Raw genomic sequence first — 12996 nt, forward strand, 5'->3', positions numbered from 1 at the left:
CTCCTCTTTCCCGGAGCCTGGGCGGAGAGGGAGGAAAACTTCCTGGCCTGAGCTCAGGCTGCTCTGTCTGCCAGCCCTACAATCCCGCCTACCAGTACCGGGTGCTTCCTACCCCTCCCCCGGCGCCCCCAGTGTTCGCCATGGCCAAAGCCTACGACCACCTCTTCAAGTTGCTGCTGATCGGGGACTCGGGGGTGGGCAAGACTTGTCTGATCATTCGCTTTGCAGAGGACAACTTCAACAACACTTACATCTCCACCATCGGTGAGCCCACTGGCCATATCCCAGACCCCCAACTCCGTTGTGCTCTTATCCTCTGTCTCCTGTATTACTTAGGGACCCTACTTTTCGGAACCTTAAAGAAAGGTTCCTAAACTCCAGTCTCTCAACCTCTGTCTCAGACCCATCCCCCATACTTATCTCTGAATGGTACCCAAACCTCTAACTCTCTGAGGGCTCCAGGTAACTCTTCAGTTGCTGCCAGTCCCTAATTTATGGAACTATCTCCGTAGTCTCACCAAATCCACAGGGATTCTCTTCTTTTCCCTCTAGCTCCTCTTCCCCCACCCCCATTCACCTAGAACTCTCTTGATCCACTCTCCACAATTCTTATATCCCTCGACCCCAACATCTGTCTCCCAATTCTCCTGGCCTCTTTCTGTCCTACTGAGCTTCAGACTTGCCCAATGCATTCACACTCTCCGATCTGGTTCCCAGTTTCCCTCCCCCCGACAGGGTATTGAAAAGGGTGGAACAGGGTGACTGGGTGTGCTGGAGGACTTGTGGTCATGAATATGCAATCTCCTGAGGAGGAAGGTGGAAATGAGTGGACTTTTGGGGTCTCTGAGTCAGCCTGGCGACTCATCCTGCTCTCTGGGGCCCCCAGCAGGCTCAGAGGAGGTGCCCAAGTTTCTACTAAGAACATTGCCTTCCTTCCTTCCCGCATCTTCATCTTCTCTAGCCTGGGAAGAAAAACGGGGCTAATCTCTAGATAAGTCCGATTACAAAGGAAAACTGCCCCTCTCACTCAGTCTCAGAGGAACCCTGTTGCACCTTAGACTTTCTCAGGTCCAAGTCTGGCTCTCAAGTTAATACACAAAGACTGGCATGAGTTGTCTTTTGCCTTACTCTTTACCCTGTAGTGCTAGGATGGTGGGTAGAGTACCAACAGTGAAAGTTCTAAGAAAAGCAAAGGAAAGAAGAATGTGAAAGGGATATTTGGGAGAAGACAGAGTCCAAAGTGTAAGAGTTGTCAGCAGGCACAGACTTAAGCCCTCTGCAGAATTTTCACCACCTTCTCTCCCCCTAAAGATCCATAAAGTCTAAGTAAAAACAGTATGTTTGCTTTACAAATACAACTTTGGGAAAACCTTCCCAATTGTACACTTCCAAGTTACTCCATCAAGTGCCTGCCCTGCAGAATTATTGATGTGTCTCTGGTCTCTCTCACAACACTCTTTTACACACACACACACACACATCTGAACTTCAGTGCACACCTTCCATCTCTAGGAATTGATTTCAAGATCCGTACAGTGGATATAGAGGGGAAGAAGATCAAACTGCAAGTCTGGTAAGTAATCCCCCAGGATACCTAACCACACTTCTCCATTTACCTCCTACAACTCTTTGCTGTTTTCTATTCTGCTTCACTTCTCTCCCTTTCCCTGTGGTTTCTTCTAGTATGTCTCCTGATTTATTTATCTTGCTTACTCAGCGGTTCTTCCATCTTTCTTCCTGCTCTCCCAACCATTTGCAGCTTGTTTGTAACTCTTGCCTCCCCCAGGGCCAAAGCATTCTCTGAACTTGAAAACAAATATCTTCTGAGCTATAATGCGGAAACAGATTCTAAGAAGTTAAAGGGCAAGTAGCAGAATTAAGACTTGACGCCAAGGGTAGTGCTCTCTCTAAATTATGGGGAGCCCAGGAGACCATGTATAGAGGTTTGACCTGACTGTCATAAGGAGCTGGAGACCTGAAGGTGTTTAAGTGCTATGAAGCTTTAGCGGAGGAATTATGAGATGACAGATAAGAGCAGCGGGGGCTCTGGGGAAACACATGGGGAAGGGTCCAAATTCTGGTTCTGTTACTTTCTGCCTGACCTTCATTAGTTATCTAGTCTCTCCAAATCTGTTTCCTCATTTATAGAATGGGGACTAAAATGTGTCTCAGAAACATAAAGTGAGGATTAGATTAAATGATACATACACAGAGTGTTACTTGAACAGTGCTTGGCACAGAGTAAGCATTCAATGATTAAACAAGAAGCATCCTGTTTTGCTGGTGGAGTGGCTCAAGTGGAAGAGCGCCTGCCTTGAAGCTTGAGACCCTGAGTTCAAACCCCAGTACTGCCAAAAAAAAAAAAAAAAATGAAATCTCCTGTTTCTTGAGCTTTTATCATCTCAATAGCAACCCAACTGTTTTTCATCCCTTTTCCCCTTTACTGCTTCTTCCTGATTCTGTTCCTTTCAGCCTCACCATGTTGCAGAAGCTAAATTCTTAGGGTGGGAATTCTCCCCTTGGAGATTCCTTCCTTCTATGACAGCCCATGAAACCTTCTTCTTCAGGGACACGGCTGGCCAAGAGCGATTCAAGACAATAACTACCGCCTATTACCGTGGAGCCATGGTATGACATGTGGTTCTGGACAAGGGCTGAGGGTATGGGACAACAGAATGTAGTTTTATGAGTACAAAGGGTCAGGGGTTGGGGCAGAGAAAAATGAGGACAACATAGTGAAGGTTGCAGAGAGCCCACATGGCCTATGTTTAGACTTGCAGAGTCACTTAGAGGGTAGTGGGAAGCCTGCTACCTTCTAGGTAGTAGAGGAATGTGGTCTAAGGTAAACTTTGCCACCCCTCAGGGCATTATCCTAGTATACGACATCACAGATGAAAAATCCTTTGAGAATATTCAGAACTGGATGAAAAGCATCAAAGAGGTGAGAACCCTCCAAAAGAGATGGGAGACCTGAGTAGACCTTGGAGGAGGAAGGGGCCTGTAAGGATGGGCAGGCCCCAACTTTTACTTGTTTTACTCTGTGTTCCCAGAATGCTTCAGCTGGGGTAGAGCGCCTCCTGCTGGGGAACAAGTGTGACATGGAGGCCAAAAGGAAGGTGCAGAAGGAGCAGGCTGATAAGGTGAGGGCCAGGGTGGGCAATGTTTCACACCTGGACTGGAAGTACCAATGTGATGGCAAATTTCAGAGAACTTTGCTACTTCCCTTTACCAACTCTCTCCTTCTCACTTCACCCCCTACAGCTGGCTCGAGAGCATGGAATCCGATTTTTTGAGACAAGTGCCAAATCCAGTATGAATGTGGATGAGGTGAGATCTGCACCGCCCCCCCACGACATAAAATATTAAAAGATAGATTTATCCTCCCCTCCAATCCATTCTTTAATTTTTGTTTTTGAATTTCTTTTTTCTTTTTGGCCGTTCTGGGGTTTGAGTTCAGGGCCTCATGCTTACTAGGCAGGTGTGCTACCATTTGAGTCACTTCATCAGCTCTAATCTCCCCTTTAGGCGTTCAGTTCTCTGGCTCGGGACATCTTGCTCAAGTCAGGAGGCCGGAGATCGGTGAGTTGGTTCTGCTGGGCTTGTTACCACTAACTGTGTGCAGAGGGTAAAAACTGAGGAGGGTACCAATGCTAAGATTTCCTATGAGAGTGGGTCAACTTCAGTTTATAGCTTCATACCTCAACCAGCCCTTCGAATCCTGACCCCTGTACCTTTCTCACTCTAGGGAAACAGCAACAAGCCATCCAGCACTGACCTGAAAACCTGTGACAAGAAGAACACCAACAAGTGCAACCTAGGCTGAGGACCCTTTTCTTACCTCCCCACCCTAAGCCTGGGAGATAAAACTGAGGGAGACAGGACTGAGGGGCTGCCCATGGGGAGAAATAGTGGTAGAACTTGAAGGAATAAGTGAGTAGGTGATAAGGAGAATGAGGAGAAAATGGAGAAGAAAAAAAGAAGGTTGAAAAGAGGAGCAGGGGCAGGGAGAAAGGAGGGGAAGAATCAAGGAAGTGAAAGAAAGTGAGGAGGTAGAACAAGAGAGAGGAGGGAAGAGAGGATAGATAGTCTCAGGTTTTGGGCCTTCCCTGGCTTTTCAGGTCAAACATTAATGTAAATATATTGATTTCTTCTGTTACTAGATCAGGTTTTAGGTTCCTGAGAGAGGCTGGCTCAGCACCCATCTCTGAAGGTTTGTCACTTTATATGGTCTTTCTCAATATTAAAGGCCACTGTTTGCACAAATGTCCCCCATTTGGGTAACTTTCATTATTATCAGAATTGCTCTATACACAAATCAAATTCTTTTTTTTTTTCTTTTTTTGGCAATACTGGAGTTTGAACTCAGGGTCTTCCGTTTGCTAGGCAGGAACTTTACTACTTGAGTTACACTCCCAGCCCTCAAACCCAATTCTTTTTTTTTTTTTTTTTTTTTGGTACTGGGGCTTGAACTCAGGGCCTACACCTTGAGCCGCTCACTCCATTAGCCTTTTTTTGTGATTTTTTTTTTTTGAGATAGGGTGTCACAAACTATTTGCCCAGGCTGGCTTTGAACTTCAGTCCTCCTGATCTTTGCCTCCTGAGTAGCTAGGATTATAGGTGTGAGCCACCAACACCCAGCTTTTTATGGGTGGGGGTTGTACTGGGGCATGAACTCAAGACCTCACGCTTCCTGGGCAAGCACTGTTACCACTTGAGCCACTCCACCAGCCCTTCTTGTGTTAGTGTTAGGTATTATCAAGATAGGGTCTCACAAACTATTTGTGCATGCTGACTTTGAACTGCAATCCTCCATCTCTGCCTTCTGAGTAGTTAGGATTACAGGCTTGTGCCACCAGCACCCAGCTGTGATGGGCTTTTCAAGATGGGGTTTCACGAACTATTTTCCCAGGCCTGGCTTTGAACTGTGTTCCATCTGATCTCTGCCTCTTGAGTTGCTTGGATTACAAGCTTGAGCCACCAGCACCTGATTCAGATCCAATTCTTGACATTCCAAAATGTTTGGTCCACCTGAGTCTGGCTGGGTATTCCTGTCCCTTCCCCTGATGTTTAATTGGTGACTAAAACAGCAAAGAGCAGGAGGTAGAGTGACCTGAAGGTCTAGACACTCTTTCCTCTCTTGGATCCAGAGGAGTGCTATGGAAAGACAGAGCCTTGTCCTGAGCACAGGTTATTCCAAGAGAGGACTCAAACCTAACCTCCAGGAAACAATAGGACCTCTGATGATTTATCCAGTGATGTGTGAATTTCTTTGAGTCTGCTGTAGTCCATTTAGGTATTTGGTAAGCATTATTATCTACTTTTAGTGGGGAAGAAAATGAGACAGGAGAGATTCATTTATTTATAAATATTTCCTGAGCATCTACTTTGTGATAGGCATAATCTTCAGTGAGTATAGCTTTTGGGTGGTACTTGAAAGCAGTACAATAAGTAACTTGTAACAACAACTGCCTGGCACCAGTGGCTCACACCTATAATCCTAACATTTGGGAGGCTGAGATCATGAGGATCATGGTTCAAGGCCAGTCCAGGCAAATAGTTTGCAAGACCCTCATCTCCAAAATAACCAGAACAGAAGTGGACTAGAGGTGTGGCTTAAGTGGTAGAGTGTCTGCTTTGCAAGTGTGAAGCCCTGAGTTCAAACCCTAGTCCTACCAGAAAAACCAAAAAGCAAAAAGACAAAAAAAATCACAGCACTTAACTCCTGAAAAACAAAGCTAACAAAACTATTGACATGCAAAAGAAAAAACCCATCACAAAAAAGGGCTGGTGGAGTGGCTCAAGGTATAGGCCCTGAGTTCAAGCCCCAGTATTGAAAAAACAAAAAAAAAACAAAAAAATCTGGGCTTTATAAACTACCCCCTTAGCATATATAGCTTTCTAGCTCTCTTGCACTTTTATTCATTTATGCTTTTCTTTTCTTTTCTCTCTCTCTCTCTCTCTCGTTGTTTCCCACAGTACTGGGGCTAGACCTCAGGGCCTTATACTTACTAGGCATATTCTCTACCACTTGAGCCACACCCCTAGCCCTTTTTGTTTTGGTTACTTTTTGAATAGGGCCTTGAGGTCATCTTTGAGCTCCCCTCCACTGACCTGTACTGTGATCCTCCTACTTACACCTCCCTTGTAGCTGGGATGATAGGCATGTACCACCATGTCCAGCTTTATTGGTTGAGATGGGATCCTCACAACTTTTTGCCCAGGCTGATCTTGAACTTTGATCTCTGCTTGCCAAGTAGTTGAGATTACAGAAGTGAGCCACTGTGCTAGGCTCACTCTTACTAGATGTAAGGCTTATTTTATTCCTTACAATCTTCTGTAATTTAAGATCCTGCCTATATAAAGCTTGCTTACTGTTCCTAAAGGTTTCAAAGTAGGGATTTATTTATTTATTGAATGTGGTACTAGGGTTTGAACTCAGGGTTTCATGTTTGCTAAGCTCTGCTTAAGACATTCAGCCCCTTAACATTTTTAACACAGAAATATTTACTGGGCACCAGTTCCTTATTCCTGAAATCTTAGTTACTTGGGAGGCTGAGATGGGGAGGACTGAGGTTCAAAGCCAGCTTGGAGAAGTTTATGAGACCCTATCTCCAAAATAACCAAAGCAAAATGGACTGGAGGTGTGGTTCAAGCAGTAGAGTGCCTGCTTTGAAAGCATGAAGCCCTGAAGAAAAATTACCTTAAAGGCTGGCAGAAGCCGGGCGCCTGTAATCCTATCTCCTCAGGAGGTGGAGATCAGGAGGATTTCCATTTGAAGCCAGCCCTGGCAAATAACTCCAGAGACTCTATCTTGAAAAATCCTTCACAAAAAAAGGGCTGGTGGAGTGGCTCAAAGTGAAGGCCCTGAGATCAAGCCCCAGTACCGCAAAAAAAAAAAAAAAAAAAAAAAATGGCTGGCAGAGTGGCTCAAGTGGGAGAGCACCTGTGTAGCAAGCAAGAGGCCCTGAGTTCAAACTCCAGTACTGCCAAAAAAAAAAAAATTACCTTAAACTGGATGTATTGCATGTCTGTAATCCCAGCCCTTGGGAACCCTTAGGAGGCTGAGACAGGAAGATTAAGATCCTATCTCAAAACAAAAAACAACCAAAAACCCCACAAAAAAAACAAAAATTAACAACAACAACCAAAAAAAACAAACCCTTACAGGCTTAATCTTTTATTAGGATCAATAAAAAATGTCAGATTTAGTTTTGAAAAAATTTATAATTTGTAACAAATTTTTAAGTTTTACTCACAGAGGGCTGTGCATATAGTTCAGTGGTAGAGTGCCTAGCACATGCAAGGCCCTGGGTTTGATTTCCAGGGTATGTCAGGGGTGAGGGGGACAGACAGAGTCTGTAGTCCATGCTGGTCTCATAGTAGAGATCTCCTGCTTCAGCTTCCTGCTTCAGCTCCCTAGTGCTGGGACTATAGGCATGCACCACTATGCCATGCAAAAAAGGAAGTTTTATTCATGGATATAATATTCAAGGTGATTAAGAAATCCCCATCACAAATACAGGACAGGTGGAGTGGCTCAAGGTGTAAGAGCGCCTGCCGAGCAAGGATGAGGCCCCCAAGTTCAAACCCTATACCACCAAAAAAAACCTTCAGAACTAAGCTCAGCCTTAATTATGTTTCTTTTTTTATAAAACTCCCATTCAATAGTCTTTCTACAGTTTGGGATGTGTAGTTCAGTTGTAGTGTGCTTCCCTAGAATGAGCAAGACCCTGGCTTTGAATACCCAACACCAAAAAAAAAAGTCTTTCTACTATCTGATGATTCCCATTTTTGTTTGAGACAGGGTCTTGCTATATAGCCCAGGCTGGCCTCAAAACCAAGATTTTTCTGTATCAGCCTCCTGAGTGCTGGGATTACAGAGTGCACCACCAAGCCTGGGCCAGATATGCTGTTAATCCAAAAATGAAGTGCCCTTTTGGGCTCTGCCAAAGGGCAATGATAGTGGATTTAAAGCTAGGAAGGCATAGGGGAGAGGAATGGGAGGACACAGAACTGTGGAGCTAACAAGGAAAAAATAAGGAGATAAACCCTTTGCTCTTGAGAGGTAGGATCCACATTATTTTATTTATTTTGCAGTACTAGGGCTTGAACTCAGGGCTTACACCTTGAGCAACTCCACCAGCCCTTTTTGTGAAGGGTTTTTTCAAGATAGGGTCTCCTAAACTACTTGCCCAGGTTGGCTTTGAACCGTGATCCTCCTGATCTCTGCCTCCTGACTAGCCAGAATTAAAGGCCTGAATCACAGGTGCCCAGCTAATTAGATTATTCTACTAGTGTTCATATTTAGATGAGGTTTATTTTAAATACTTCCTTTTCTATCTATCAAGCATCTAACAAAACTAAACTCACATGGTCCCATTTTCTGGGAGGCTGCAGACACATATGTGTGAAACTAGGAGACAAATAAGGGCAGAATTAGGGTAGTTACTAATATATTACCAGATAGTAAAGTGTGACTCCCCCCAGCATGTGGGTCAAGTCCCCACTGTTCTGAGTATATGGAAGGTTTAACTACAGGAGAATGGGAAGCAGGCATGAATCTTTCTCTTTGTCCTGAGAGTTGAACATCTGGGCTGAAGCCTCTTGTCTCCAAGTCTCCCTTGGACAAGTCACTTATGCTTTCTGAGCTTACTCATAAAGCAAGGACAATACTAACTTACTCCTCAGTATTACTGGGGATCAAAATAAACTAACAAATGCGACAAATGTGACACAAATGTGAAGTCGGGCCCAAGCCTGTAATCCTAGCTACTTAGGAGTACTTAGGAGGCAGAGATCAGGAGGATCAAGGTTTGAAGCCAACCCGGGCAAATAGTTTGAGAAACTATCTCAAAAAAACCCATCAGAAAAAAAAAAAAGGCTGGTGGAGTATCTTAAGGTCCTAATCTGCAAAAAAAAAAAAAAAGGAAGGAAAGAAGGAAGAAAGAAAAGAAATGTGAAGTCGGGGTTAGGACGTATTTCAGTGAAAGAGAACTTGCCTATCATGGGCGAGACCATGCACCACAAATAAAAAAAAAAAATTAAGTTAGGCAACATTATTGGGAGAGAATACTTTCATAAACATTTCATTTGCAGCTCGCAAAAAATGGTAGAAAATGTACATTAGCATCATCGTTTTATACAAAACACTGGAAACCAGATACTGTCCTAAGCTCCTGAAGCTAGTTAGTACCTAAATCTAATCTCAACCCTTCCTGGAACGTCAAGCCTCGTACTCATTGCACTAGCGATTGTTTCCTTCTGTAGGAGCAACTGGGAGTTGAAAACGTTTGAGGAGGTTATCCAAAGGAACAGCTCTGCGAAGGACTTTAGCAATTAATATGAGGGTATGTGTCACTATTCATCAGTATAGAGCGGAAAAGGAGCCCAAAGAAAGGAGCAAGTTTCGTGTTCGCCCTGTGTCTCGAATATGCCCGCTTTTGCCGGAGGTGAAAAATGCAGTTTTGCCTCCATTCATAGACAACCAACCCAACTTCTCCATCGGGCCATCCGGGGCGGGCATGGGGAAGATGTCAGACTAGAGCTTGATGGTGAACTCCAGGGTTTTAAGGAAAGTCCAAAGTTCTGGCCGGGCAACGTATTGTTCCTTTTCTCGTCTCCTTGGCAAACAGGCGACACTAAGGAATCAGCGAACCAAAACACAAGCACCACAGCCACCTCCTCGGTTAGAGAAAACACTACCCTAGCCGACCACAATTCCGCGGGGCAACCCAACCAATGGGCCGCGTGCTGACGCGCAAACGTAGTGACACCCAGCAAAAGACTACAAATCCCGGCAGGCGACGCTCCACTCGCCTGAGAAGATACGGCGGCACTAACGCAGCATCCCAGGAGTCTCCGCGAGCAAGATGGCCACGCCGGCGGCGGAAGCTTAGGGGAGTGGGTGCTAGGCCCGGGCGTCCCGTGGACCCTTCCTCCAGCACTCTGCACGCCCGTCAGAGGAACTAGCGTTTCTAGCCACAACTCCGTATGGGCTTTTCTCGCTGTAACCATGGGGTCTTCCTGATAGAGCCTTCCCCCTGACAGGGAACTTTGGCATTTCGCCGCTCTGAGCTGGAACCTCCGGGAGGACTGCAAACGGAGGCACGCGGCCAGTCGGGCAGGTCCTTCTGTTCTAACGGGTGGGACACACCGCTCCATGCCTGCGGGCGCGGGGAGGCGTGGCCTCCCCCCAGGTCGCCACCTCTGTTGGTTGCTCTGCGCTTTCACCTTGAAGCTCTGGTAAGGAGGTACTGAGGGAAGGGAAAAGGAGGAGCTGGAGGACCTGACATCCCCGCCCCCCAGGAATAGGGGAGACCTTGTCTTTGGAAATCGGAGGGAGGAGGTGTGCTCTATTTTCTGGATTCTGACTTTTGCCTCTTTCCCTCACCTGCTGCAGCCAAGCAGAGGCTCCCGTGCGGGAGGAGAAACTGTCAGGTGGGTGATTGTCCCGAAACCTGACACCCCCATACTTTTTGGATTTGTTTTGGATATTTTCCACATATACCAACAGCACAGATGGAAAAGGGGGACACACAAGATGGAATGACGGCAAGTGCTGTACTGGGAAGTTGGATAGGTAGAGCCTTTGGGAGAAATGCTTTCTGAATGATCTGAAGCTGGCATTACTCTTTCCCTTTAGTGAGCACCTCAACTTTGCCGTGCTGGCTGGTGGAAGAGTTTGTAGTGGTAGAAGAGTGCATCCCATGTTCTAGTTTCCAGGCTGTGAGTATCTTTCTCTCCCTTTTTGTTCGCATCTAACAGCCCCCAAGGCTCATTAAGCATACCTTTGCATTGTTTTAGGGCTGGGGGAGTGGCTCAATTGGTAGAGCATCTGCTTAGTATTGTCTTTTCCTCTTAGTGTAACCTGAACGTGTCATCCTCCTGAAAATGTGCCTCTTTCTTTCCAATTTAATGATAGTATTCAGCTGTGTTCTGTTCATGTTTTAATATAGTGGGCTCTAGAACCTGCCCTTATTCTCCTAGACTCTTGTCCCCTGAAGTCATCTTTCCAACATACATTCCTAATTGTGCAACCACCACCTCCACCATCCACATAAGAACTCATTAGCTTTTATCTTTTTCTTTTTTGGGGGCAGCTGTAGAGTTTGAACTCAGGGCCTCACGCTTGGTGGGCCTCATGCTTGCTAGGCATGCATTCTTACTACTTGACCCACTCTGCCAGCCCCCCCCCCCCCATTTTTTTGTGATACTGGGGTTTGAACTCAGGGCCTACACCTTGAGGTGCTCCACTAGCCCTTTTTTGTGTTAGGTTTTTTGAGATAGGGTCTCAAGAGCTATTTGCCTGTGCTGGCTTCAAACCATGATCCTCCTGATCTCTGCCTCCTGAGTTGCTAGGATTACAGGCATGAACCACTGGTGCCCAGCTCTGCCAGCCCCTTCATTAGCTTTCCGTTGCCTTCCACTTCTGTCCATAGCAGTTGGGCACCTGCCCCTTCTGGATAGCAGTCTCTGTTTCTCCTGCAACCTCCTCTTCTTCTTTTTTTTTCTTGTAGTACTGGGGTGTGAACTCAGGGCCTACATCTTGAGCTACTCTATCAGCCCTTTTTTGTGTTGGCTATTTTCGAGATAAGGTCTCACAAACTATTTGCCAGGGCTGGCTTCGAACCACGATCCTCCTGATCTCTGCCTCCCGAGTAGGTAGCATTAGTCTTGAGTCATCAACACCTGACCCTGCAGCCTCTTCTTAACATGAGCTCTGGCCCTTTTCTTCTGGCAGAAAACTACCCCTGAGTGTGGTTCCACAGGGTACGTGGAGAAAATCACATGCAGTTCATCTAAGAAGAATGAATTCAAAAGGTAAGGACCGTTTCTCTTCTTTGAGACTACCTCCTTTCATCCTGTTACTTTAGGAGGATAGTCCTAGCCTTTTCATGGTCTGGGATATTGGAAAGAGTAGGGGATTTGGAGTCAAATTATTTAAACCCAAGTCCTAGGTGTACTATGTTATTGGCCATATTTGCTTATCAAATCAGTTTGGTTAGGAACTGGGGATGTAGCTCAATGGTAGAGTGTGAGGTCCTGTGTTTAATCCCCAGTGTTCCAAAAAACACAAAAATAATAAAATTGTCTGGGCACTAGTGGCTCATGCCTGTAACCCTAGCTACTTGGGAGGCTGAGATTGGGAGGATCATGGTTTAAGGCCAGCCTAGGCAAATAGTTCATGAGAACCCATGCCTCCATCTCCAAAATAACCAGACTGGAGGTGTAGCTCAAGTGGTAGAGTGCTTGCTTTCTTTGTACGTGTGAACCTTTGAGTGCAAATCCCAGCCTCACCAATAAATAAATAAAGTTGGTTATGCTAGCCCTACTTACCTCACTAGAGACTGTAAAGACATTATGGGGCTAACTCTGGTTTCCTCTTTTACTTTTTGATATTACCTTGGTTAGACCAAAGTAGAGAAAGAGAGACTAAGATAAACTGACTTTCCCTGGAAATAACTCTTCTTTCTTTCCCTCAGCTGCCGCTCAGCTCTGATGGAACAACATTTATTCTGGAAATTTGAAGGGGCTGTGGTGGGTGTGGCCTTGGTCTTTGCTTGCCTTGTCATTATTCGTCAGCGACAACTGGACAGAAAGGCTCTGGAAAAGGTCCGGAAGCAAATTGAGTCCATATAATTACATTCTACCCTATTATCCTGGGTATTATAGACCATATCTCAGACAGAGAAAGAATGGACTGATTTGCCCCCCTGGTTCTTTGGAGCCTGGTGGTGATACTCCCTTTCCCTGTCTTCCTCTTCCAGATCATTAATGAGCACAATAAAGATTAAAATAGTTTCCTTCCCAACAGTAATTTGGTTTGGGGCAAAAAGTCATGGGGAGAAAGGGACTGGGAGAAAAGGGGTGGCAATCTACCAAATATCTATCTTCCTCTTGTTTTACCTATTAAAATTTCTAAGCCTTGCATGGTGGTGTTGTGGCTCAAGTGCTAGACCACCTGGCTAACAGTTGTGAGGCCCTGAGTTCAAACTC

The 12996-nt window shown here is 45.6% G+C and overlaps 2 protein-coding genes across 5 annotated transcripts; both read left to right on the forward strand.

Annotated features, from left to right (window-relative positions):
* Rab13 (RAB13, member RAS oncogene family) lies at positions 1 to 10014 on the forward strand. 4 transcript variants are annotated; one of them, XR_012438931.1, is made up of 10 exons: positions 1 to 264; positions 1513 to 1573; positions 2568 to 2628; positions 2864 to 2941; positions 3051 to 3140; positions 3262 to 3327; positions 3526 to 3579; positions 3746 to 4210; positions 9268 to 9347; positions 9633 to 10014. XR_012438931.1 is itself a non-coding variant. In XM_020166268.2 (8 exons), the coding sequence occupies exons 1-8, from the start codon at positions 141 to 143 to the stop codon at positions 3821 to 3823; spliced, it is 612 nt and encodes a 203-aa protein (XP_020021857.1). In that variant the 5' UTR covers positions 1 to 140; the 3' UTR covers positions 3824 to 4267. The 4 variants fall into 4 exon arrangements, 3 of the variants coding, with proteins under 3 accessions (XP_020021857.1, XP_020021858.1, XP_020021860.1); XM_020166268.2 differs by lacking the exons at positions 9268 to 9347; positions 9633 to 10014 and having other exon boundaries at positions 3746 to 4267; XM_020166269.2 differs by lacking the exons at positions 2864 to 2941; positions 9268 to 9347; positions 9633 to 10014 and having other exon boundaries at positions 3746 to 4267.
* A 94-nt stretch (positions 10015 to 10108) lies between these two features.
* Positions 10109 to 12817, forward strand: Jtb (jumping translocation breakpoint). Its single transcript, XM_020166275.2, has 5 exons — positions 10109 to 10242; positions 10400 to 10437; positions 10643 to 10725; positions 11741 to 11820; positions 12483 to 12817. The coding sequence occupies exons 1-5, from the start codon at positions 10160 to 10162 to the stop codon at positions 12637 to 12639; spliced, it is 441 nt and encodes a 146-aa protein (XP_020021864.2). The 5' UTR covers positions 10109 to 10159; the 3' UTR covers positions 12640 to 12817.
* The last annotated feature ends 179 nt before the right edge of the window (positions 12818 to 12996 follow it).

The sequence above is a fragment of the Castor canadensis genome, chromosome 11 (assembly GCF_047511655.1).
Source record: "Castor canadensis chromosome 11, mCasCan1.hap1v2, whole genome shotgun sequence".
Lineage (NCBI taxonomy): Eukaryota > Metazoa > Chordata > Mammalia > Rodentia > Castoridae > Castor > Castor canadensis.

What these genes read in the sequence shown, in the direction of transcription:
- Jtb (XM_020166275.2), top strand. Translation starts at nt 10,160, where the DNA reads ATGCCTGCGGGCGCGGGGAGGCGTGGCCTCCCCCCAGGTCGCCACCTC. An exon ending in GCTTTCACCTTGAAGCTCTG is followed by an intron (nt 10,243 to 10,399) that starts GTAAGGAGGTAC and finishes CACCTGCTGCAG; the next exon opens with CCAAGCAGAGGCTCCCGTGC. An exon ending in CATGTTCTAGTTTCCAGGCT is followed by an intron (nt 10,726 to 11,740) that starts GTGAGTATCTTT and finishes TTCTTCTGGCAG; the next exon opens with AAAACTACCCCTGAGTGTGG.
- Rab13 (XM_020166268.2), top strand. Translation starts at nt 141, where the DNA reads ATGGCCAAAGCCTACGACCACCTCTTCAAGTTGCTGCTGATCGGGGAC. An exon ending in GGATGAAAAGCATCAAAGAG is followed by an intron (nt 2,942 to 3,050) that starts GTGAGAACCCTC and finishes CTGTGTTCCCAG; the next exon opens with AATGCTTCAGCTGGGGTAGA. An exon ending in AGTCAGGAGGCCGGAGATCG is followed by an intron (nt 3,580 to 3,745) that starts GTGAGTTGGTTC and finishes TTCTCACTCTAG; the next exon opens with GGAAACAGCAACAAGCCATC.